Source organism: Podarcis pityusensis (assembly GCF_964106645.2).
Source record: "Podarcis pityusensis genome assembly, chromosome: 15".
NCBI classification, from domain to species: domain Eukaryota; kingdom Metazoa; phylum Chordata; class Lepidosauria; order Squamata; family Lacertidae; genus Podarcis; species Podarcis pityusensis.
In genome coordinates, this window is record NC_138040.1 from 44463854 (window position 1) to 44487925 (window position 24072).

Sequence of the window (24072 nt, forward strand, 5' to 3'; positions counted from 1 at the left end):
AGATAGATAATGTAACGATATGTACAATTTTATAACATGCAGAGAATAATATGTGCTGAGAAATCAGAGAGGAGCTGAGGGAAGTCTTTGGTGGGGGAGGGGAGGGGGAAAGGGGGGAAATTATGTATGCGATTATATGGTTTCATAGTTTGTTATGTTGAAATTGCTAATAAAAATATTTTTTAAAAAAGAAAAAAAAGAATGAACCTCCAGAACGAATTAAGTTCGTAACCCGAGGCACCACTGTACAGAGAGCTGGCCTGGCCTCCTCTTATGTGCAAGGCAGCATAGCTCAGCGTGGCTGAAATGGCAGGAGGGAAAGAGCAGCAGGCAGGCCAAAGAAAGTCTCCTCTGGCTTGCTCTCCCCAGAGGGGGGTTTGGAGGGGTGGACGAGTGACCGATGGAGGGGGGACGGGGTGGAAAATGGAAACGTCCAGCCTTTTCCCTTTAACAACTCATTGGCCACCGTCGCATTTCAGCAACATACAGAGTAACCACAGAGGTTTTTTTACTTCTCCCACCATTTTCAAAAGAAAAAAGCATTGATAAAAAGCAGAGGGTGGTACCCAAGTAAGCAGTACTTGTTCGTAATATCCATTAATTTTAGTGGGTCTACTCTGAGTAGCTGGCAGTGTATGAGAGCCCTTTGCCTACTAAGAGCACCCACCCCCAGGAGACTTACTGTATTTTTCGCTCCAAAAGATGCACTTTTTTCTTTCTAAAAAGTAAGGGGGAAAGTCTGTGCGTCTTAGGGAGCGAATGCGTGGTCCCTGGAGCCGAATTGCCCAGGGGCGAAAAGCAGATCATGCTCTTTTTTTTAGAAAGAGGGAAGTGGGTGTTGAAACAAAGCCGCTAAGCAGCTGATCGGCAAGAGATCGGAGGGAGATAAGGGACGCTAGCGATAAAGAAGGCTGCCTGGGAGTGGGGAGGTAAAAGCCCATGGATCCTCAGGATTTTTACATTGGGTCACCCCAAATTCACCATCAGATCACATAGCATGTCCATGGCTACAGCCTGCACCAAAAAAATCACGCATCCACTGTTTCCTGGGGCTGCAGTGGTGCAAAAATGTGGTTACAAAGCACAGATCCACATGGATCCTCAGGATTTTTGCATTAGGCTACCCCAAACTCACCATCAAATCACACGTCTGTGGCCACAGAATAATCCACAAAAATCATACATCCACTGTTTCATTCAGAAGATTGTTTTTCTTTATTTCCTCCTCTAAAAACTAGGTGCGTCTTATGGAGTGAAAAATACGGTGATTATGTGGGGCTCTCTTCTCTTTGTGGAAGCCCCACAGCTATTAGGTCTCCCAGTGAGGTGTGAGGAGGTTTTAAAAAGTCATTTGTTAAAAAAAGAAGCTGAAAATACAAGAATAATTTCAAAAGTAAGGGATAGCTGGGTTAGCTAATAAGAAAACTCTACAATTCACCATTCGGCAGTATCTATTAGGCCTAGCCAAAATGTTACAAAATAGCAGGAAGCTTTCAGTTCTCTAGAACTAGTGATTAGGCGAGGTGCTACCTAAAGTAAGGAGAAAGTTTCAGGCTACATATATCTCCGGTGGATGCTACAGGTATCGGTTAACACCTCTATGAATCTGGGATAAAGAAGTAATGCTGCCCCCCCCCCCCCATTTGCGAGAACCTAAAGGCTGGCTGTAGCCAGATCTGAGGAAAAACAGCCTCCAGAAATGTTTTGAGATTCAGCAAACGTGAGGAGGGCCCACAAGCAGCTGATCTGGCACCTCCATGCACACCTTGTGACACCAGCCACTGGTGGTGATGGAGCAATGAGGAAGAAATAGGAGGGGATCTGGCAGCCTTATACTGATTGCACAGTTGCTGGAGCGGATGTCTACAGAAAGTGGAAGAGGCAACATGCAGATAGCAGGGGCCTCAGTCAGGAAGACTTTTGTGAAAAGACTCTGCTATTCTGCTACAAGGTGAAGTAAGACAGGTCTCAACCTGCCGTGTTTCAGGTAGTTGATTTGGGGTGTTGCAAAGGGAAATGCAGGAGCAAACATAGGAGATGAGAAGCTGTTTCATACAGAGTGAGACCACTGGGTCCATCTAGCTCAGTACTGCCTGCACTGACTGGCAGTGGCTCTCCAGGATTCCAGGCAGTGGACATTATTAGCCCTATCTGGATGTGGTTGGGATTGAACCTGGGGCCTTCTGCAGGCACAGCCAAAGCTCTACCCTGCAGCTATGGGCCTTCTGCAAGGGGCAGAGATCCCCCAAGGGGAGAGAGACACTTGGGGCACAACCCACGTGGATGTTCTCCCATACAAGCCCCTTGGCATGAAGCAGGAGCTGCAGAGGAGCACAGTGCCTTGTATCTGGTCTTGAACAGTGAGAAGTGGCCACCAGTTCAATGTGATGCATCAAGTCCTAACATTTTTGAAGGCTGGCCGTGTTTGTGTGCAACTGAATTGGCTGAACTGGATTGATCTTTATGCTACAAAAAGTTTTACCTGCTGGTGTTAAAGGACTCGTAACCCTACCTATCGGACAAGCAACCAAGAGCAAAAAGACCACAGAATCATTAGGGCACATTTCTCATGAACTATTACACCCTTCCCAAGCTTACTTCGGATTTCACCCCAAAACAAATACTTAAATTGCTGCCCTGACCATATATACACTTTCAAGCAGATCTAATTCTTGTCTTTTGCACAAGTCTTCTTATTCTTTGGCGATCACTCGTAGCCAAGTAAGACCATCTTCCATAAACACGGTTTTAACAATTCTGGATCCACACGTCCTTCCACAGTGGGGACATTGGTTTCTGGGCGGAAGTTGATCATGATGTGGATTTGCCAAGTGTGACCTTTTTGCACAAGTACGACCTTTTTGATCATTTGCCTTCCATCATCATTTTTTCTCATTTAAATATCTTATAGGCATAGTAGTCACATGAAGATTTTAAGTACTGATTTCCACAGTTTATCTGAATTCCTGATGTTCTAATTTGAAGGTTCAGATACATTTAGATGAGAATCTAGATAAGTCAGGTATGAGAAAATATAAACTGTTGATCCTACTTGCTCCTACAATGCACAGACAAGATTAACTTTATTTTTACACAATTGCCTTATCAGGACTCTTGAGGTTCTTCTCTAAAGATACCAGATTAGGAACTCAAAGATCCAGACACTTAACTGCTCAACTCAGACCAAAAGGATTGGTGACCCAGAAACAGAGACAGTTACAGTATAAGGTTCAAATTTGCAGTGACATTATAAAGTGGCCCTTCAATCCAATGAACATGCTATGCCTCTGCCTTATGAACCCTCTTCTGCTGCAGCGTTTTCAAGCTCCTGATCCAACCACTGACCTCAGGCCAGAGAACAGATTGAGGTACAGTTGTCTACAGCCCCAGTGGGGAAATGGACCAAAGCCATCCAGGGTGCAAACCTCTGCTGTGCCATTTCATCTACTGCCAGCCGTGAACAGGATCCGACTTTCTCTTAAAACAGAAGAACTTCTTCCAAGGTACCATTTGAAGAACGTGCATAGTCAAGAGGATCAGCAAATCCCAGCTACCAACCCACAGTCTCCCCACTCCAAGACAGACATATAGAAGACACCCAAGACATTCACAAGCCTAAGTTCAATTCGCAATGAATATATGCATCAGATAACAGATTGCAAAACAAATAGCTTTTGTTTTCTTTCAAAGTGTCCAAAATTTGTTAAGTGGTTTGTTTGCTGTTTGAAACTGCATGTCTAAAATTCTATTTCAGAAAATAAGAATTAAATTTAAAACAATTAAACAAAGACATAGGGGGTATTCTCTCAGCCCCATCATTTATTGCAGAGCTTATAAACTAAGTTAAGTATCTACTTGAATTATGCCTGTTACTTAAATGTAAAATTTTTGAAGAGTGCATTTACTCTTAATGTTCTTGTACATGCAGATAGGACAAAATATGTATTTATTCCTGAACATTTCTGGAGCGATGCTAAAGGCAATTCAGCTTTGTTCTTGTGAACGCTCTACCACGTTCCTTTTGATTCACCAAGAGAACAGAAATACCACTGAAAACTGAAGCACATCTACAGCTGGCAATGGCACAAGAGGTACTAACTAGCACGCCTACCTTGCTCAGGCAGAGTTTGTGCTGGTCTTGCCGTGGACAGTGTGGCTGTGACCAGCACAGCCCAAAGAATGAGGCACTTCCAGGTAAACATCCCAGTTCTCCTGCTACTGGATGACCACTGAGCTCTCAGACGCCATGAGGGTGTGCAGCTTCGGTGCCTGTTTGCAAAACGAGAGAAGGTGGTGGGGTCTCACTGGTTCTCCAAGGTGCAGACGTTCAAACACTGTAAATTCAAAAACAACAATTAATGTACAGGAAAATAATTATACTACTGTCCTCAATATCTCAATTATTTTCTCCAATAGTCTAAAATCAGGACTTTTTGTGCAGTGTTTGTGCGCTTTTGTGTCTGAGCAAATTTAAGGAGTGAGGCAATCACACTGCAGATTCAAAATAGTGGAAAGGAAGGGGACTGAAGCTATGAATTGGGACTGGAGAACCTCTGGCCCTCCAGATGTGGCTAGACTTCAACTCCCATCATTCCTAACCATTGGCCATGCTAGTTGGGGCTGATGGGAGTTGGAGTCCAACAACATCTGGAGGGCCACACTTTCCCCATCCCTACAACAAATTCCCGAGGCAGAAATCTCAGTTCCTCACTCAACTAAAATTCCCAGGCACCTTTGGGAGAAGCCATGCCTGTTAAAATGGTGGCAGGGAGTTGGTCATGTACACTGACATGAATTCTATCAGCAAGTAAGAGCAGCAAGCAATTGTTATTAGGCCCAAATAAAAGTAAATGCTAAGACTGTGTATAAAAAACATTATTTTGTTGCAAAATAAAATAAATATTCTGCTATTGCTGCTTTTGGAATTTTTTCTTAATGGATCAGCACTGCTGGTTGTGGCTTTTATAGTTTAATCCACAGTAATTTCTTTGTGATGGCCTATTTATACATGGTATCACCCAGTGTTCAGAGTCAAATTATAAACATGCATACATAAACAAGCCCCAAACTCCTATGAAGAGGGTGTTTGCAGAAACAAAACTCACAAGATCACAATACAACCACTAGCCTGAGACTCACTGAGATGGCTCCACTATTCTAACAAAACAGAATCAGAACACACTGTCTTCTTTTTGTACTGTAAATAAGCCTGACTATGCGGTTCATTACAATTTTGTTGGTTGTCACTTTCTTCTCCCAGCTGTAATGATGGAAGTTCTAGCATCTGGAAGTTGTGAAACTGTGTAGATCACATCTGGCAGTACTTTTATTTATGTCGTACATTGATAGCCTCACATCAAAGAACTCCAGGTGATACAGCTGAGGTTCGCAGGTTCCCCTTCAGACGCTGACCAGACCCATGCGCTACACCTTGTACTGTCCACCATGTCCTCAAGCCAAGGTATAAGTGAACAATAAATTCACACACAGCACAGCAGAATAACCAGCTTAGACATATTGGAGCACCAAGTCTAGTGCGCCCTCCAGATGTCTTGGACTACAACTCCCACCAGCGCCCAGCTAGCACAACATCCACAAAATCTGGAAGTTGGGGAAGATGACACTAAATTTTTGTTCTTTCAAAAAAAAATTTCTTATTCCTAAAGATACAAAGTTTGTAAGTTGCTACCTTATTCGTCACTGGCTAAAGAAAACAGCACAGGATCATTTCTATTAGAGATGCCTTGGTCTATTCTACCAACTTTTTAATTTGTTGTTGTTGTTGTTTTATGACTCATTCTACAGCCAAGCAGGCCCTCAAGGCAGCTCACAAAAAATAAAATTAAAAACGAGTACAATGCCAAAGGACAAATAATTACTATTTAAACTTAATATAAACATTCAGCGGTTAGCCCATACCAAAGACTCTCTTTCAAACTCCCTTTGCCAGCCTCCTCCTCTCTCCCCAGGCCTCCCAGGCCTCAACTCCAGCGGAGGCACTTGGAAGAGCAGGCTGTTGCCAGAGGCCTCTGGGCATGGGCAGGTTGCTGCAAGGTCTAGGTCCCTGGGTGGGTGCCAAGCCATCTTTGCACAGGGACAGTGGGGAACCGCCTGGGTAGAAGCTGGATGCCAGACCAAAGTCTGCTTGGTTATCTTGCCCTCCCAAGCCATGGCGCCTGGGACATGTGTACTGATCCCAGCAGTTAAATAAACGCTGGCACCAGACCTCTGAGCAAAAGAGCTGCCGCCAGACCCAGATCGTACATTTTTAAAATAGCTGGCTTAAAATGTTAAATCGTTTTGCTAACGAGTGAAATACTTGGCTGAAGGGTGTCTGGTATTTTCAGGAAACAACCGCCCTCTCTCTTAAAAGTTTCTGTTTATCAACCCTCCTCACTACTTGAGACACAACCCAGCAGAGAATTTCCCTTGCAACCAGGGCTCTTTTCTAAGAGAAACCTGCTGGACAGAAGGAGAAGGGGAAGCTCAGGGGCAGAGCAGGCTCCAAACCCTGAATTTTTGTCCCCTGAAACAGCTCACGGATGGCTCAGGGAAGAGTCACAGGGAAACCTGTCCTGGCTTCCCCGAGTGCCAGGTTCATACTTCCAGCATGAATCCCAAGGACAAGTCACGAGCCGTGATGTGGCCGTCCTTCAGGCTGCACAGAAAAGAGGCCCTGGAGACACTGAAGTGGCGTCAGCAGGAAAACATGCACTTCTCAGCCAAACTGGAAGGCGTGTGGGAGCAGGGGGCGTGCAGAGAAAGGACATCAAGGCCCAGTGGCCTCCTCCCCGGGAACAGCAAAGAAGGAGGAAAAGGAGCAGGTCCTCCTGGGGAGATATTAATGACAACTGCCTTTGCCCAAAGCACCACGGAAACCAGCTTTGTGAACTTTGTGCAACAGCTAAAAGGAGGGCAGGCAAAGGAAAAGAGGCATCATAGAAACCTGGGGGATTTACATCTTGTGTGTGTCTACTCAGAAGTAAGCCTCACTAGAGTTCAATGGGAACTGGTCCCAGGGGAAGCAGGCATAGGATTTCAGCCTATTAAAATATTTAGGAGATCTATCATGTGGAGAACAAAGTGTTAAGTGGAGTGGAGGATATTGGCCACATTCTCGATGAAGTAGCAAAGCTGAGTCCAGGCTGTAGAATCATAGAATTGTAGAGTTGGGAAGGACTCCCAGGGTCATCTAGTCCAACGCCCCACAATGCAGGAATCTCAGCTGAAGTGACCGCAGGTGGTGAATCACTTGACAAAAGAACCCCCCACTCTCCCAGAATTCCCTGCATGTATTAAAGTAGCATTCCAGGGAGAAAGCTTGCCTAGAATTGCCTTCCCTAAATTTGCGTGGAATATGATTCCCTCTGCCGTCTTAAGTGGTACAGCTAGACCAGAGCTGGCTCCAGATTGCGGTGCCTCCTTGGGCAAGATGCCTCAATGGACCCTCCTCCCCTAGAGAGGGAAACGTAGGAAGCCTCCTCACACGAAGACCAACCTCTTGTCCATCTAAGCCAGGGGTAGGCAACATAAGGCCCAAGGGCCAGAAGTGGCCCAATCAACTTCTCAATCCGGCCCACGGACAAGTCCAGGAATCAGCGTGTTTTTACATGAGTAGCATCTCTGGGTTATTTGTGGGGCATAGGAATACATTCATTATTATTTTTCAAAATATAGTCCAGCCCACCACATGGTCTGAGGGACGGTGGACTGGCCCACGGCTGAAAAAGGTTGCTGCCCCCTGCTCTGAGTACTGCCTGCCCCGTGGCAGCAGCTCTCCAGGGTTTCAGGAAGGGGACATTCTCAGGGATTGAACCTGGGACACCTCCCATGCCAAGCTAAGGTCTAGCTCTTTGTCAGCATTGCCAGCACCTGCCTCTTTTCCTCCCCCTTATTGCTACCCCCTGCCTGCTTGCTTGCTTGCCTGCGAGACAGAAAACCAAGGAGTGAAATCTCTGCTCTTCCTTTCACCACCACGATTGCCCAGGAGCAAGAGGCGGACAAATCAGCAGATGACGAGAAGATGCAGGAGGACTTTGCCAAGGACCCCCTGTTGGGTGTGCACCCTCAACAGACGCCCAATCCTACCAGCCACAGATACCACTCCTGAACGGGCCAAAGGTTCACCATCTTAGAAAGACACTTCCTTTGATAGTACGCTAAAATCAAGACAGGCCAGTCTGCAGGCATGCTTATAAAGCACACGCAAACACTTTTGAATTGTCTTTCACACTGCGGTTAAAGAGAAGTCTAAGCCAGAAGTCTACAGCTGAAGTGACACACTTATAGAAACTCTGTCCCTATGGGACTTATGGGACAAGGAGAATTCTTTCAAAAAAGGGATACGTGGAATCTCACAGAAGGGGCTATGCAAAGTGTAAAAGGTCCTGGAAATGAAGGCTGCACATGCCCCCCTCCACCCAATTCGGATCCCAATCCAGTGCTTTGGAGCAGCACAGACCTGAACTGGATCCAGGACCTGAACTGATTCCTACGCCTTGCACAGAGTGTTGCAGAGCTGTCTGGTGGCAAGAAGAAGGGAGAATAAGATGCTCTGGCAGCCTGCATGGCTCTCCTCTCCCTCCCAACTGCATGTTTGATCAGGGGTTTAAACCCTAATGAAACCTATGATCCAGAGGGGGAGAAGGGATGTCTGCAGGCCAGCTGAGCATCTCTCCCCTCTCCTAGCCACCAGGTGGCTTCTTCCCTTTGAACAGCACTGCCTCAACTTGACCCATCCAAATCCTGGACTGCCGCATATTGGCCCAATTGGGATCCAGAATTTGGCCCCATCTGAAGTCCTGCCAGCATAGAAGCCATTTTTAGGATTCTGTGCCTTTCGAGGCAAAACCCTCCCCATTGACGCCTTCATGTAACACCCTTGTTGCTAGACTATTCCGCTTGAGGCTGCAGGTGGGGGAGATTGTGCAGGTTGGGTTGCAACCATCTTCCAACCATGCAAACAATTTCTATGCTGGCTTTCCCCCAAAAGTAGCCTTCAAGGTGGCAAGCAATGCTAAAAATAGCATGGATTGCAACTTGTGCATCAACCACCACCATTTGCCACCCGATTAAAGACATCAGCTGATGTGCTTTAGTTGATTAAGGCACTTACTCGTGAGAAAAGGTGGGGGTAATTTAAGGAAAAATGAAGAAAAGTTATTCGATGGCACATGCATGCCCTGGCAGCCTTCATCTAAGAACTGCTCAGCCTTCTCGAGAATGCTTCGTTCGCGATCTTGCTCCCAGTACAGTCTCTCCCCACCACCACCACCTCTACTGAAGCACAAGCCATCTCACCCTTAAAGGGGGACAGGCTCATTTCCAACGCCCCACCCGCCTTGCATCTTCTCTTGGCTGCTTTGTAATTTAGTTTTCTAATGGTTTCTAATTGTTTAAATATTTCTATGTAAACCAGTTTGCGAGGTTACTCTGAAAAAGAGCACTTAAAAAACACACAACCCATTTGGCATATTTATCCATTTATAGGTTCTAGCTCTCAAACAAGATAGCCCTTAAGACTAATCCGGGGGCATCTTTTCAGTTGAGGTGTCCGTTTCTCCCCAATTAGCTGACTAAACTCTGCTGTCCTCAAAAGGCAGTACTATGTGGGGTGGAAGTGGGCAGGAGGCCCCCACTTGGGGACAAAGACCCCTCACGGGTCGGTGCGGAGTGTGGCTTCCCCTCCCTTCCTCGCAGCCTGCTCCGCAGAAAGGCAAGGGAACTCAGAGGAGGCTTGTGGGCACATGAAGGCGCAGCTCTTCTTGGTGTTTACACAGCCTTTATATACACACCTGTAGAGCACGACTGTTCCTTTCAGAGGGGCATGGAGTGCAAACACAGCGGCCAGTCAGTTCCTCCCTCCCTCCCACGAGTGGGAATCTTGCCTGCTGCTTCCCTCCAGCTTCCCTTAACCCCCAGGCCCTGCACATCCTCCTTGTTAAAAAAGACTTCAGTGGCTAGGCAGACATTTTAGAAGACCACAGGCTGGCTCAGAAATGGGCCACAACAGCTTCTCCCCTTGCCTGTCCCAACGCGACGAAACAAGGTGCATGTGCAACCCACTGGCACATGGATGAAGCACCAAGGCAAGCACACATGCACAGCAACGCACCTTGCTCCTGCATAGCACGGTATTCCCTGGACGTTCAACAACAAACACAGGAAATGGATTAAAAATACTAGAGCCACATCATTCCAGGCCCTGTGTGGGCTTGGAGACGGAGGTGGCCCACAAGGGAACCGACACACAGGCCTCTCATCGCAAGTTTTGCAGGGGTGCCAGAGATTCTCCGTTGGAGATTCTCATTTTATTTATTTTATTAATTAATAAACTTTATACACAGTTTCATTGCAAAAACCCAGTTTACAAAACTAATAAAATCATGAGTAAAAAGAGTTAAAAGGCAACTACAGTGGTACCTTGGTTGTCAAACCAATTGGCTCCCAAACACCGCAAACCCGGAAGTGGTCCAGTTTGTGAACGTTTTTTGGAAGCTGAACTTCCGACGCAGCTTCCGATTGAGTGCAGGAAGCTCCTGCAGGGCTTTATATACTAACTATAGCACCTTGAACTTGACTCAATGGCAAGTTGGCCACCAGGGCAAGCAGGTCTCTGAGCCCTGGTGTCATACTGTATGAGGAGAAGGTCTCCTTTCTGTCAGGAATCTGCACTAACTGCAGTTTCTGGAACAAGTGCAAGGGAAGCCCCACACAGAGTGTGTTGCAGTAATGAAATCCTGAAATAACCAATGCTTACCTTTCCTGATCCAGGAAGAGTCGTAGCAGATGGTAAAAGGTACTTCTAGCCACTAAGTCTACCTGGGTGATCCAGAAGCATCCCCAGACTGCCAACCTGCTCCTTCAGGGGGTCCAACCCCACCCAGGATAGGCAACTGACCGACACCAGAACCACTCACTGACAGGGCCTCTGTGTTGCCAGGATTCAAGGGCAGCTTGTTTGCCCTCATCCATCTCACCAAGCACTGACCCAGGAACTGCATGGCCACTCCTGAGTCAGATGTCCTGAGTCAGAACTGTGCAGAGGGCCTTCTCGGTAGTGGCACCCTCCCTGTGGAACACCCTCCCTTCAGATATCAAGGAGATAAAGAATTACACAACTTTTAGAAGACATCTGAAGGCAGCCCTGTTTAGGGAAGTTTTTAATGACTGATGTTTTAATGTATTTTTAATCTTTTGTTGGAAGCTGCCCAGAGTGGCTGAGGAAATCCAGCCAGATGGGCTGGGTATAAATAATAAATTCTTATTCTTATCTGAAGGCAGCCCTGTATCGGGAGGTTTTTAATGCTTGATGTTTTTATTTTGTTTTTAGATATGCTGTAAGCCGCCCAGAGTGGCTGGAGAAACCCAGCCAGATGGGCGGGATATAAATAATATACTTTGTTGGACTGGTCATGTTGTGCGGATGCCTGATTATCATCTTCCAAAGCAACTACACTATTCCAAACTTAAAAATGGAAAGCATAATGCTGGTGGTCAACAAAAGAAGTTTAAACACTCTCTCAAGCCAAATCCTAAAAAATGTAGTATAAACTAAGGTTACCAGATTTTTTTTCAATGAATCCGGGGACACTTTTCAGCTTCAATGGATTTTGTCAGGGGACTGATTTGTAAATCCAGGGACTGTCCCTGGGAAATGGGGATGCCTGGTAACTTTAGTATAAACACCAACAACTGGGAAACACTGGCTCATAATCTGGTGAACCAGGTTCGCTTCCCCGCTCCTCCATCTGCAGCTGCTGGGTGACCTTGGGCCAGTCACACTTCTCTGAAGTCTCTCAGCCTCACTCACCTCACAGAGAGTTTGCTGTGGGGAGGAAGGGAAAGGAGATTATGAGCAGCTCTGACACTCCTTAAGGGGAGTGAAACACGGGATATCAAGTCCAAACTCCTCTTCTTCTTCTTTTGAAAATGCTCAAACTCAGGGCGAAAGGGAGAAATGAGCTAAGAGGAAGGCATGCTTGGCAAATCCACACCATGATCAACTCCTACCCAGAAACCCATGTCTCCACTATGGAAGGACATGTGGATCCAGAATTGGCCTCCACAGTCACTTACGGACTCACTGTTAAGACCGTGTTCATGGAAGACAATCTTACTTGGCTACAAGCAATCACCAAAGAAGAAATAATTTATTATTATTATTATTATTAATTATTATTATTATGATGTTACGGACAGAGCCCCGTCATCAGCATAGTGATGGCACCTTGCCCCCAAACTCCTAATTCTTACCCAGAATACATTCTTATCTATCCTTCATAGAACTACAGTTCCCATAGCTCCTTGGGGATATGAACATACTAGACCAGTTTCAGATAGGACAGCGTTCTAGGAACAGCAGGTGTGCCACTCTGCTCCGCTGAGGCCACCTGAGCCTCGAGCAACAGGAACGCATCCAGGAGCACCCCTGAGCTACGAAGCTGCTCCTTCTGAGGAGTGTAACCCCATCAAGAGCAGGCCACCTCCCAGCCATCTGGTCTAGGGAAGCACCCACTAAGAGGGCCTCCGTCTCAGTGCCTCAACTGGATTGAGCTTCCATTTGTTGGCTCTCATCCAGTCCGTGACCAAGACAAGACAAAGGTCCAGGACATCCCCAGCCCCACCTGCAGGTGTAAAGGAGAAGCAGAGCTATGTGCCATCAGCATATTGCTGATGACATACTCCAAAACTCTGGATGACCCCACTCTGTGGTTTCATGCAGATGTTAATAATAATAATTTATAATAATTTATTATTTATACCCCACCCATCTGGCTGAGTTTCCCCAGCCACTCTGGGCAGCTAAACAGCATATGTTAAACAGCATTGGGGATCAAAATCGAACCCTGGGGAACCCCACATTGTAAACTGTCCCGGGTATATGATTGAAGGGTGGGATAAAAATAAATGAACAAACAAAGGTTTGACAAAAGCTTACAGAATCCTTTAACTGTAGAGATGGAAGGGGCCCACGGGTTATCTAGTCCAACCCCCTGTGAATCCCAACTAAAGCCTCCAACAAAGGAGAGCCAACCACCCTCCAAGGGAGTCTGTTCCACGGTCAAATGGCTCTTGCGGCCCAAAAGTTCTTCCTGTTTACAGTGGTATTTTGGTTTACAACCTTAATCCGTTCCGGAAGTCCGGTCTTAAATAAAAGCGGACTTAAACCAAGTCGTGCTTTCCCATAGAAAGTAATGGAAAATGGATTAATCCGTTCCAGACGATGAAAAGCAACCCCTAAAACATGAATTTTTCTATCTAATGAGACAATTGATCCATAAAATGAAAGCAGTAAACCAGGCTGCAATCTATTATCCAGTATCAAAAACTGGCAGTGATCTACCCATTGCCACTGGAGGGACAAGACGGGAGGGGGAAGTTTAAGGGGTGTGTGGAAACACTCAAACTGGAGGGATGAGGAGCGCGCATGGGGTGCGTGTGGGGAAGGAGATGGCTAACTGGATGCAGGAGAGGAGAGTTTCGGGGGGGGGGAGGGAGCAAAGGGAGGCAAAAGTTCTCTCCCCCTGCCCAAGCCATTTCTCTCTTTCTCTTTCTCTCTCTTTCTCTCTCTCTCTCTCTCTCTCTCTCTCTCTCTCTCTCTCTCTCGTCAAAGCAGCTGAGCTTCAGATTGCTGAGAGGGCGCTTCCCCCCCAAGCCCCTGCAGGGACTGCTCTCCTCCTGCAGCTGCAAGGGAGAGAGTTGCAATCCCACCAACCTTGCCGCTGAGGGAGGAGAGCAATCCCTGGATCTGAGCTGCTTTGACGAAAGGGAGATCTCAAAAGATCTGGTTGGCGGACTCGCCACTCTCTCCCACTCTCTCCCTCGCAGCTGCAGGAGATGCCATGACAACCCCCTTCTCCGCTGCCGGACAACGGAAGTGTGGCATTCAAAACGGAAGTGCACCTGTGAACAGAGTACATTTGTAATCATCATCATCATCATCACAACCCGGAGCACTCATTTCTGGGTTGTACTTGATCATAATCCAAAATGGTCGTATACTAGCCTGTTCATAAACCGAGGTACCACTGTAGTTGGAATCTCCTTCCTCTGGAGCATCAGGAAACAGGCTCCATCTTCCACATGACAGGGACTTGAGGGTGGTTGATTTCTCCAGGCACACTTTTACATTCATTCATTTAAAAGCATTATATGCTGCTTAAAGTGCTGCTTGAAGCAGCCCAAGCATTTCCCCGGAGAACAGGAGGACAGCAGCAGTCATCACATGAAGCCTAGGGCTGGGCAATATCTGGTTTTCAACATCGTGCTATATCACCAGCTAAACAGTGATACCGATATATCATGATGTCTGAAATAAGGATGAAGCTATTGGCTGGTTTCACGGTTTCTCCCACATTGGGATTTTTGCATAGGACACACACACACACACATCATGATTCGCGATATATTGCCAGGTGAAATATTATGAAACCAATATCCTGATATGGACTTCAAACTGGTTTTGGATAATGTATCAATTTATCACCCTGCCCTAGTGAAGCCTGAATGAAGTCATGAGATTGGCAGGTGGGTGGTCCTTTGCACCACACCTGAAACTGGACGAGAGACACACAAGCTAGACTTCTATGGCAAAATTCCACCAACGGGGCGCCACAGCAGAGAAGGCCCTTCCTCATGCCACTGACATGGGTTATGCTCCTCAGCAGAATTACACAAATGTCCTCCCCAGAAGATCTCAAAGCCCAGGCTGGCAGTGGCAGGAAGGAGTCATGCAGGAACTTGGCTCCCAAGCCATTTGAGACTGGGGGGCCTCTTTGGCCGCTGGGACGCTCCCCAGGTCACACCTCCTTCCCATCTACATCCCTTGACTCTCATAACTACTCTTTCTTGCCAGGATGAGGTGCAGAAACCAACCCACTGTCAAAAGGAACCTGTACATTCATTGCTTTGCCTCCTGGCCTGCCCCCCACCAACTTGCTGCCTTGGGAAGGCCGCTCAGAAGGTAATATGGCCCCCGAGTTCAACAGGGTTCCCTAATAATAATACTATAATAATGTTATTATTTGTCCCCTGCCCATCTGCTGGGTTGTCCCAGTCACTCTGGGCAGCTTCTGCTACAGACCAAGGAAGCCTTGGGGCACTTTCCCTGGAGCAGAGCAGAGTCTTGGCTGAACTCGGGGCTGGCAGGTCCAACCTACACAAAAAGAGCATTTCAGATGCTCCAGTGCAAAGCCAGGAATATAAAACGGATAAATCCAGCTGACGTCTGTTGCCAACTCCTCCCCACCCCAACTGTGTACCTTGAACACAAACAGCCTTGAGGCTTGCTTTTGTTTGGTTACAGAATTAGCTCTCCATATTTCACACAGCGGGAGGAGGGGGGAAATAAATCGAAGAGAAGCTGCTGGGTGATTCAGCTGCAATGGAAACTTCAGCTCACCATCAGCCTCCTCCTATGTCACCCGCCGGCTCCGTGGGCTCAGCTATGTGACACTGTGCTAAAAACACAACTTCCAAACAGACCCACAGGAAGCCTAAAATCAGGCCATGCCAATTACCACAGGTCAAAAAAACGTCCAGGACTATTCTGAGGCAGAAAGAAGGGCGGGTGAAAGAGAGACACTGTAGATTAACCTCCTCCAACCATGAAGCCTCCCGACAGATGTTTGGGACTGCAATTCCCATGAGGCTGCGGGTCTAATGGTCGGGAATGAGGAAGTGGTGGTCTGAAAGCATCTGAGCAGTGGGAAGCCCACAAACAGGGCCTGGGCACCCCAGCATCAGTTGGGGGAAGGCTGGCACAGGGGCCCCTTTATTTGAGGACGGGGTTTATCCTTAGCACCCACTGACAGAGACTCATCCCTAAGCTCACAGAATTAGAGAATGTCTCCAAAAGAACTGTCCCTCTGAACAGGCACAGAGTTTATTTCCCCTCTCCCAAGAAGAGCAGGGGTGGCAAACATCAGCCTGGAGGCCAAATGCAGACCTCCAGGCCTCCCTGTCTGGCTCTGCGCACTCTCGCCAGACCACACCACCCACTGGCCCTCCCTCTCCCCAAACTCTCGGGAAGGTGTCCTTCCTCTGGCTGAACCAGGTGGAGAAACCTCCGACACTTGTGTGGCTGAACCAAAGCAAGAGGTGCATTTGTTGCTCTGCAAAGTTTTCATTTGCGTCTTCCCACCCCTGGAATGGGACCCCCTGCTGTGGCAATGAAAAACCCCAGACTGGAAAAAGTTCCAGGCAGGCTGGGGTTGATGGGAGTTGTAGTTCAAAACACGTGGATGGCACCAGGTTGAAGAAGGGTGCATCCACTTGTAATCTTTACAGCAAACCTGTAGGGTAGGTCACTGTTATCACCATCCCCTGACCTGCGGCAAAGCAAGCCAATCGGGCGCCTCGGGCAGCGTGCGTACCCTGTGGCCGGGGGCGGGGCCAGCCACCCAAGGGGGCACCGCAGGACCTCCAAGGAGTCTGCCTGCCTCCTCCCACTCAGCCGCCCTACAGCTGAGAGGGAGGCAGCGGGCGGACCATTTGGGCAGCACAGAGCCTGCAGGGACTCAACCCACCGCGTCACTCCCAAGAGAGATGCATGGCTCAGGCAGGCCCCGCAGTGAGTGCCGCCCACCATTTTGTCACTCCCCCCCTCAGTGGGGACACCCGGGGCGGACCGCAGCTACCACAACCCCCTTGCTACGCCCCTGCCCCTGTCTTAAGATGAGCGAGAGTGAGAGACAGTTGGTTACTCAAGGGCACCTAGGGAGTGAGTCTGTGACAGAGGTGACATCTGAATCACTTCATCCAGTGACAACCCCTAGATTAAGGGACTTTTCTTCTTTAAGTTCTCAAAACGCTTAACCCAGCTCAAGGTAGTCATCTGAACTATCCAGGTGTTTAACTGAGACTCAATCACAGTTAGTCCGTCATTGGAAAAATAAGACTTTAGAGCCATCTAGCCCCAAAATGGCAACAAGACATTGTGTTTTGACAGCTGAAACCTTGGTTTAAGGAGGCATTTGGCACCTAGCTTATATATCTGAGTTTTTAACATTGGCCCTTGATCCATATCTCAGTCTTATAGCAATTATGCTATACCAATCCTCATTAGGAACCTGAAAAAATATGCCACTCCTTACCAGTTAACAAAGGTTTCCTAGTCAACTGGAAATGATAACAGTAGAACACCACAGAAGCAGTCATTTACATACTTGCTGAATTCATTCCATGCACACTAGATTTCCCACTCAAGCCTTTACCAGACTGCACGCCCAATAATTTATGCAACAATTAACAAGATCACTTAAAAACTAGAGGCAGAAAAAATCCTCCCTGAGAGCTTTGTGCACCTCTACATGTCAGGCCAGAAACAATTTGCTTAAATAAAACCTATTTAATTACACTGGGAACAGAGGAAGGAAACACACAAATTAATGGTTAAAGCAGATTCAGAAAAGTCAACATCCAGGTATGCAAAAGCAAGCAGCAGCCTCCTCCCAGCGCTGCAGACTCACACCTAGCAGGCAGACCAAGAGCACAAGCAGAATACTGTACTCAGCACTCATGTCTCACAACAAATGTAACTGATTTGTAAGAAAGACTGTACAACCTGAAAAAAGAGACAAGGCGTGTACTTTTGTAAACCAAGAAAATCATATATATATATATATTAAAGAAACGACCAGCAGATACCTCCCCCAAAGCAGCGGGAGCACATGGGGTCTGCCATGTATAGCCATGTGGCCAGCTAAAGACCTCTGGGCCACTTGGGGGGCGCCGAGGTGGCTTCGCATGTGCTGGGGTGGGGACAATTCTTGCCTAGAGCAGTCAAGTTCAACTGGTCGACCGCGATCAACAGGTAGACCCCCTGTTGATCCTGGTCGATTGTGGGAACCGTATTGACCGTTGGCTGATGAAAACTGCAAAATGATAGTTTCTGCCCCCCTTCCTCCGTTGTGTGAAGTGGGCGGAGTTTGTCATTCTCTCTTTGTGTTGGTGAATTTGATTATTGCCTTTATTGCTGCGTGCGTCTGTAAGTGGTGTAGTTTGAGGTGAGCGTTTTTCTCCCTTAAAAAAAGCTCAACAACTGTGGTCAATCCTCAATGACAATGGGTAGATCACTGCCAGTTTACTTATAGAAGTAGATCAGTCTCTTGGGCGCTGGACAGGCCTGGCCTAGACCTAGAAGACCAAATATTTATCTTCCCCATACCCACGAGCCTGCACAAGTGAAGCCCATCCCGTCAGGATTGCACCTTCTGTTCCCCAGCTGGCCAGGTGCAACGGAAGTTGTGGGAGAAGAGAGGGAAGCTAGAGAAGCAGGTGGTTAGAATCAGCTCTCAGGTACACCTGGGGCAAAAAACTGCCCACCCACCCACTGCAGTGGAGGGACTTCTTCTTCTTCTTCACAGGCCGCAGACGCAACTTGCTGGCACAGAAGACGACTGGGGAGAGGGATCCCAAACATCACCCACCTGCTTTCTCCTCCTCCTAACGGAAAGCCCAATTCAGAGCCTTCCTCTTCCGTGTGCTCTAGAGCTCATCCTGCTCATCCCAAAGGGGCTTGCACAGCAGCATTGTGTCCCAGGACCGCCTCCCACTCTGCTGCCATTAATGCCATCCAAGTGGCCACCTGCTTGGTTCATCCTCAAAAGACGTTTTGAATCAGCTTCAGTTTTAAAAAATGGACAGATGATCCTGATCTACGGGAGACTGATAAAGATCCTGTCTCTCCGGAAAGGAAGGAAGGCCTCTTCAGCAGAGCCAGGCCCTCTCCTCCTTGGAAGAGGAATTGCACGTAATGGAGGGCTCTTCCCCAGCCCACAGTCTTGTTCCCAAGCGGAGGCTTCTTTCCATTCCAGTCAGCGACTGCCTTGATGTATTTTAATCCTCTCTGAAGACGACAATGTAGGGGCACCAATGCATGCCAGCCCCCCCCCCCCCCGGTTACAGAAGCGAAGTGCTCATGTGGGGCAGGGGAGAGAAATGGCCTCCTGCCAAAGACGTTTGTGAGAGACCTTGACACAGCCAAGGCTTGGCAAGCTCCCCATTCCTCTCTTACTTCCCCTGATCGTTTACATCTACTAAATCTGAGGGAAGCAAAAGGTCCACAGAAATCCATCTGCTCAAGTCAGACGATGTGTTTCAAATCTTCTCTCCTTGTGGGGCTGCTTCTGGCATATATATATGGAGAGAGAGAGAGAGAGAGAGAGAGAAGCAATTTCTCCATGGGACTTATGGGTCGACCCCCTTTCTGACCAAAGGCACCAGAGGTGAGTTCCAACATTGAAGCCCAGAAATGCAGCTCTTTATTCCCTACCCTTGGCCCAACACTCACATCTTAATCACGTTTGGGAGCGAAATGGCCGCAGGCTGCCGGCCACCAGGAGAGTTATTTTCCCATGCTCCCTTGCAAGTGGAGCTGTTTTTTCGTTGGCGTTCCTGGGAACTCTGCAGTTCCAATGAAGCTTTGCAGTTCTCAGTGAGCAGATCCATAATGACAGGCAAGGTTCTCTGAAAGACAGCTGGTCCCTGGAATCCACAGGTCCAGAGGAAAGTGGGAGCATTCCAGGGCGGGGTGGGGGGCAGGGATCGGGGATAGATCTCTGGGTGATTTGCAGAAGATCAGCCATGGTTTTCTCACTCCCAGCAGTTTAACAACAAATATGACTTTTTCTACTACTACTTTTTTGAGGCTCTTAAATCAGGCTCTTGGAAGCAGAGTAAGACAAGAAAGAAACTGAGCTGAGTTCTGGTATTAAAAGAAATTTATGGGGATGAACACTCTGCTCCTCGATTCTATGCTCCGCACTGCACACAAATCGCTATTTTACAACTGGTTGGGCCTTGGGGTTCTTGTAAAAAAATCTAGTAGAAGCCTCAAGCCTGAAGTCTGCCCCGTCCTGTCCTACACGGAGTTTGCTTCACGAAGGCATAATATGTTTGGGTGCAGACAGTGATGGGCATCTTAGAGATCGCTCCCCAGAGTCACCCTCAATGTGCAGAAAGACCAAGGCAGACAAATCAATGTGGAAGGGTTGGGGTTGGACAGCTACTGCCCCAACTTTTTGGCTTCCCTGGCAATTACTCAGCTTGGAAGTCCCCTACCTGCAATCCAGCTCATAGGTGGGCTTAGGCAAGCTTCCACATATCAGAATAATATTGGCCTACTTTGCAGGGTTGCTGTACTTAAGTGTTTTGAAAACTTAAAAACACAACAAGCATTTTTACCATAATCCCAAACTTATTTACATGGGAAGGAAGCCAATGTTTTCAACTGGGACTTCATCCCCAAAGTGAAGCTCTCTGAAGAAAGTTGCCAGCACTACACACTTCAGGCAACAAGGCTTCCTGGCAGATGGGCTTGCCAAGGAGTGCCAAACTTCCACTAATATTACAAGATTAAAATTCCCCAAGTTCCATGGGGGCAATGTCGCAGCAGTCAATGTGGTTTAAGAGCAGAGTAGAATTGTAGTGTGAATACAGTGGTACCTCGGGTTACATACGCTTCAGGTTACAGACTCCACTAACCCAGAAATAGTGCTTCGGGTTAAGAACTTTGCTTCAGGATGAGAACAGAAATCATGCTTCGGCGGTGCGGCAGCAGCGGGAGGCCCCATTAGCTAAAGTGGTGCTTCAGGTTAAGAACAGTTTCAGGTTAAAAACAGACCTCCGGAACGAATTAAGTACTTAACCCGAGGTACCACTGTATTGACATTTCTCCAAAACTCCCTATTGGTTTGCTTTTCTACACCAAAAGACCCCTGAGTTGTTCTTGACAAGCCCCAAGCCTAGACATGTGCACCCACTTTTTATCTCTCTCACATTCACACAAAGTGCTAGGAAATTATTGAGGCTGCTCTGCCCACCTCTAAGGCCTGTCTCTAACAAAGGGAGAGAGCAGTGTAGTGGTTAGAGCAGGGCTGTCTGAGGTGGAGTTGCAAACCCCAACCACCAGCGGCACAATTGCCAGCCTCCCGCAGAGGTTGGCAGGGAGGCAGACAGAGCCGCTCCTACAGAGCAGGCAGCCTCTTCTAGGAAGGGGTAACTTGAGAATCAGAGAGACATTTGGTTCTTGCTTCTTGTGGTATAGACATTTCTGCCACAACAGACTAGTTTGCGAATTAATGCTCAATGGGCGTGTGGGTAGGTAGATTTTTTCCAGAAAAAAAATGGGGGGGGGTCATTTTTATAAGTTCTTTAGTAACAATGAATGGGTGACAATCACAAACAATAGGCAAAGCTTGCCAGTTTCAAAGAGGGGGTTTTTTTTGGCTTTGTTTGTTAAACACAAGTAAAATGAGCATGCTAAATTAAATAATTCTGTAGGGCATCAGAAAATTTTCCAATGCAAACTAATTTCCCCTGGATGCAGATTACTCTATACAAATTACCCCAATTTGCATAGGAAATAAATCAAACATGTTTTCAAGGACTACAGTCCACTTCTTCCGATGTCGCCAATATTCTTGAATTTTATGCATCTGATGAAAGGGACTTTTGTCCACAAAAGCTAATGCCATAATAAATTTTATCGTTTTTAAGGTGCCACAAAACTCTTGGTTGATTGTAATAAGAGAAATCCAAAGGATCTTATTCACACAAAGCAAAATGGCTCAGAATTCTACCCCCAATATCTAAATGCATAGCCACCTAACCACCCCTGGACCACACTCCTAGACCAATGTGCCAGATAAAGGCATTTTGGTCACATTCTTAACCCAGTGTTTTTGTTTTCAGCCCACTCTGTTAAGTCCTCTTCCCTCTCTAGTTCTCTCTTTTCTCTTTGCCCAACCATCTGTTAACCTTTAGCCCTTTTCTCTCCCCATCCCAGGACACTCTCTCTATGCAGGTCACCCACTCTGTGCCCACCCCTCTCATTGCCACAGGGGGTCTCTCTTCATCTTTACCTTCTAATAGTCTTGATACATCTGGGGCAGCTGTGGCTCTTTCAGAGCACCATCCACCCTGGGATAATCTAGATTGCAAAGTAGCAGCTGAATATTCTCCTTTTTCGCAAGGCACAATTACACAACAACTGAAGCTGAAGTCCTAGAGCAGGGATGTGGAATCTGGTACCCTCCAGATGTTGCTAGAAAACAACTCCCATCATCCGTGACCACTGGCCATGCTGGTTGTCACGGACAGGTTGGACACAGAGAAATGCTGGGAGGAACCAGCTGGGGAACCCTCAAGGGAAGACGGCTCAGAGACCAGGGAGTAGGGGTAAGGCAACAATGAGAGGTGAGAGGGATAAGAAGACTGGGAGGAAGAGGTGGTGGAAGCTGAAGAGGGAACCGGGTTGAGTGAGTGGGGAGAGTCTGTCCAGAATCAGAGGCAGAAGCTGAAGCATGGGAAGAGGGAGACTAAGAGGCAGAGATGAGCCAGGCTGGTGAAGACTCACGGATGTCTCTGTCTCCTGTTGCGACAGGCTCCCCTCCCCCCTTGTCTTCCAGAACCAGAAGAAGTATGAAAAGGGCGGAGGAGAGGTTGGCTGCACACAGGCATAGTCTCCGATTGCTTGGGGAAAGCCCTGGAGAGGAGGGGTCTTAGCTGGCTGTGGGGAGGTTGGAACTTTCAGTCTAGGCAACTGATCTTCATGGAGTAAGACCCCAAGGAGTGTGAACTGTGTGCCTAGTAGGTCTAACACTGAACCAACTCTGTGGAGGTTGTGCTTTTGCTAATAAAGAGTTGACTGACTGCTCCTGCGGCACAGGGTGGGGCTAACTGAAGTTGGGAGTTCAAGTGCATCTGCAGGGCCACAAATTCCCCATCCCTTACTCAGAGGTAGGTATAAAATACACAAACCTTTTTCACAAATCTGCCAAGAACCTACAACCCTCAATTCCCAGTGGCTGAACTTTCATCCCTTAAGCCATGCTGGATAAGTCAAAGAAAACCCAGGAAAATCTGAACACTGGTCAAGCAAGTTCAGTCGGTAGAGAATGAGACTCTTAACCTCAGGACTGTGGGTTCAAGTACCACGTTGGTCAAAAGATTCCTGCATTCCAGGCGGCTGGACTAGATGATCCTTGTGGTCCCATCCAACTCTGTAATTCCATGGTTCTAAGATTTAGATGGGTTCAGTTTAAACAGAAGTGAACAAATCAAAACTGGCTGAACAATGCAACAACAGAATTATGTCTTTTATAGGTCTTGTAATATGTTCCAAGAAATACTCTTCAGTTACAGAATGCCAAACTTCAAAAGAAGTGCCAATTATCATTTGGTCTGCTCCCACCTTTTCAAGATAGAAGTATCAATGGGATAAATTTCTAGGGAGTGTATTTATGATCTGGTTAGGATCTGGTGGTATTTGGAATCTTTCCTTAAGAGTTCCCAGGATTGTATAATAGCCATTTGGGGCTGGAGGGATATGTGCAGTGAATAAAAATTAAATTGCACATTGACAAAGGATGGAAGCTTGCAGGTTTGAAACATATACCAGTTTTAGCTATCCCTCACTGTAAAACAGTCCTGGTTCTCAAACTCTTGAATTCAAGCCCAACACAACTTGAGAAAAATCTCTGCCAAGTATTTAACTCACACTTAACCTTATTTGTCGTGCAAGAGTCACTTCCTGCTTAGTCAAGGTGCAGGACCACTGATCCACTCATGCCGAACATGTGAAATGATTCCATTGAAAAGCCCTGCTTTTGAGGCCATGCATGAAGCCATTAAACTTTTTCTTGGAATGCTTGATCTGTGATAGCTCATTCACACACAAGTCACCGTTCTGAATCATCAAGTGAGAAGCTCACAAAGAAAAGCAGCTCAGAAACAGTAGGAACTGAAAATTCCCATCAAGCCAAAAGTGCCATCCTGTCCAGGAGAGAACAATCCCCCACCCCCGACAACGCCAAGCAGTTTCGCCAGGAACAGCCAACTCCTTTCAGAGCATAGCAAGAGCTCGGCTCTCACACACCAAAGGCCTCCCTAGTCCCCCTTACCCCACGGCCCATGGGGAGCCCCAGGCCTCTCCTGATATTCCTCTCCTCTAGTAAGCCGTTACTCAGGGATGCTGATCCTGGAGGCAAAAGTAGCCATTAGGACCAGCAGCCACTGACAGCCCTTTCCTCTATGCATCTGTCTAATCCTGCATAAAAGCCATCTAAG

General features: G+C 47.3%; 1 protein-coding gene and 1 long non-coding RNA gene across 4 annotated transcripts in view; one reads left to right on the forward strand and one right to left on the reverse strand.

Annotated features, from left to right (window-relative positions):
• The window catches only part of FGFR1 (fibroblast growth factor receptor 1), a 110033-nt gene that overhangs the window by 81965 nt on the left and 3996 nt on the right, over positions 1–24072 (reverse strand). For all 3 annotated transcript variants that reach the window (XM_080982372.1, XM_080982373.1, XM_080982374.1), the window contains one exon: positions 4112–4334. In XM_080982372.1, the coding sequence (XP_080838498.1) occupies positions 4112–4202 (91 nt within the window). In that variant the 5' untranslated portion in view covers positions 4203–4334. Of the gene's footprint in view, positions 1–4111; positions 4335–24072 lie in introns of those variants that run through there.
• Positions 7693–24072, forward strand: part of LOC308463899 — a 46345-nt gene continuing 29965 nt past the window's right edge. The window contains exon 1 of the long non-coding RNA XR_013979803.1: positions 7693–7730. This is a non-coding gene — a long non-coding RNA (uncharacterized lncRNA). The remainder of the gene's footprint in view (positions 7731–24072) is intronic.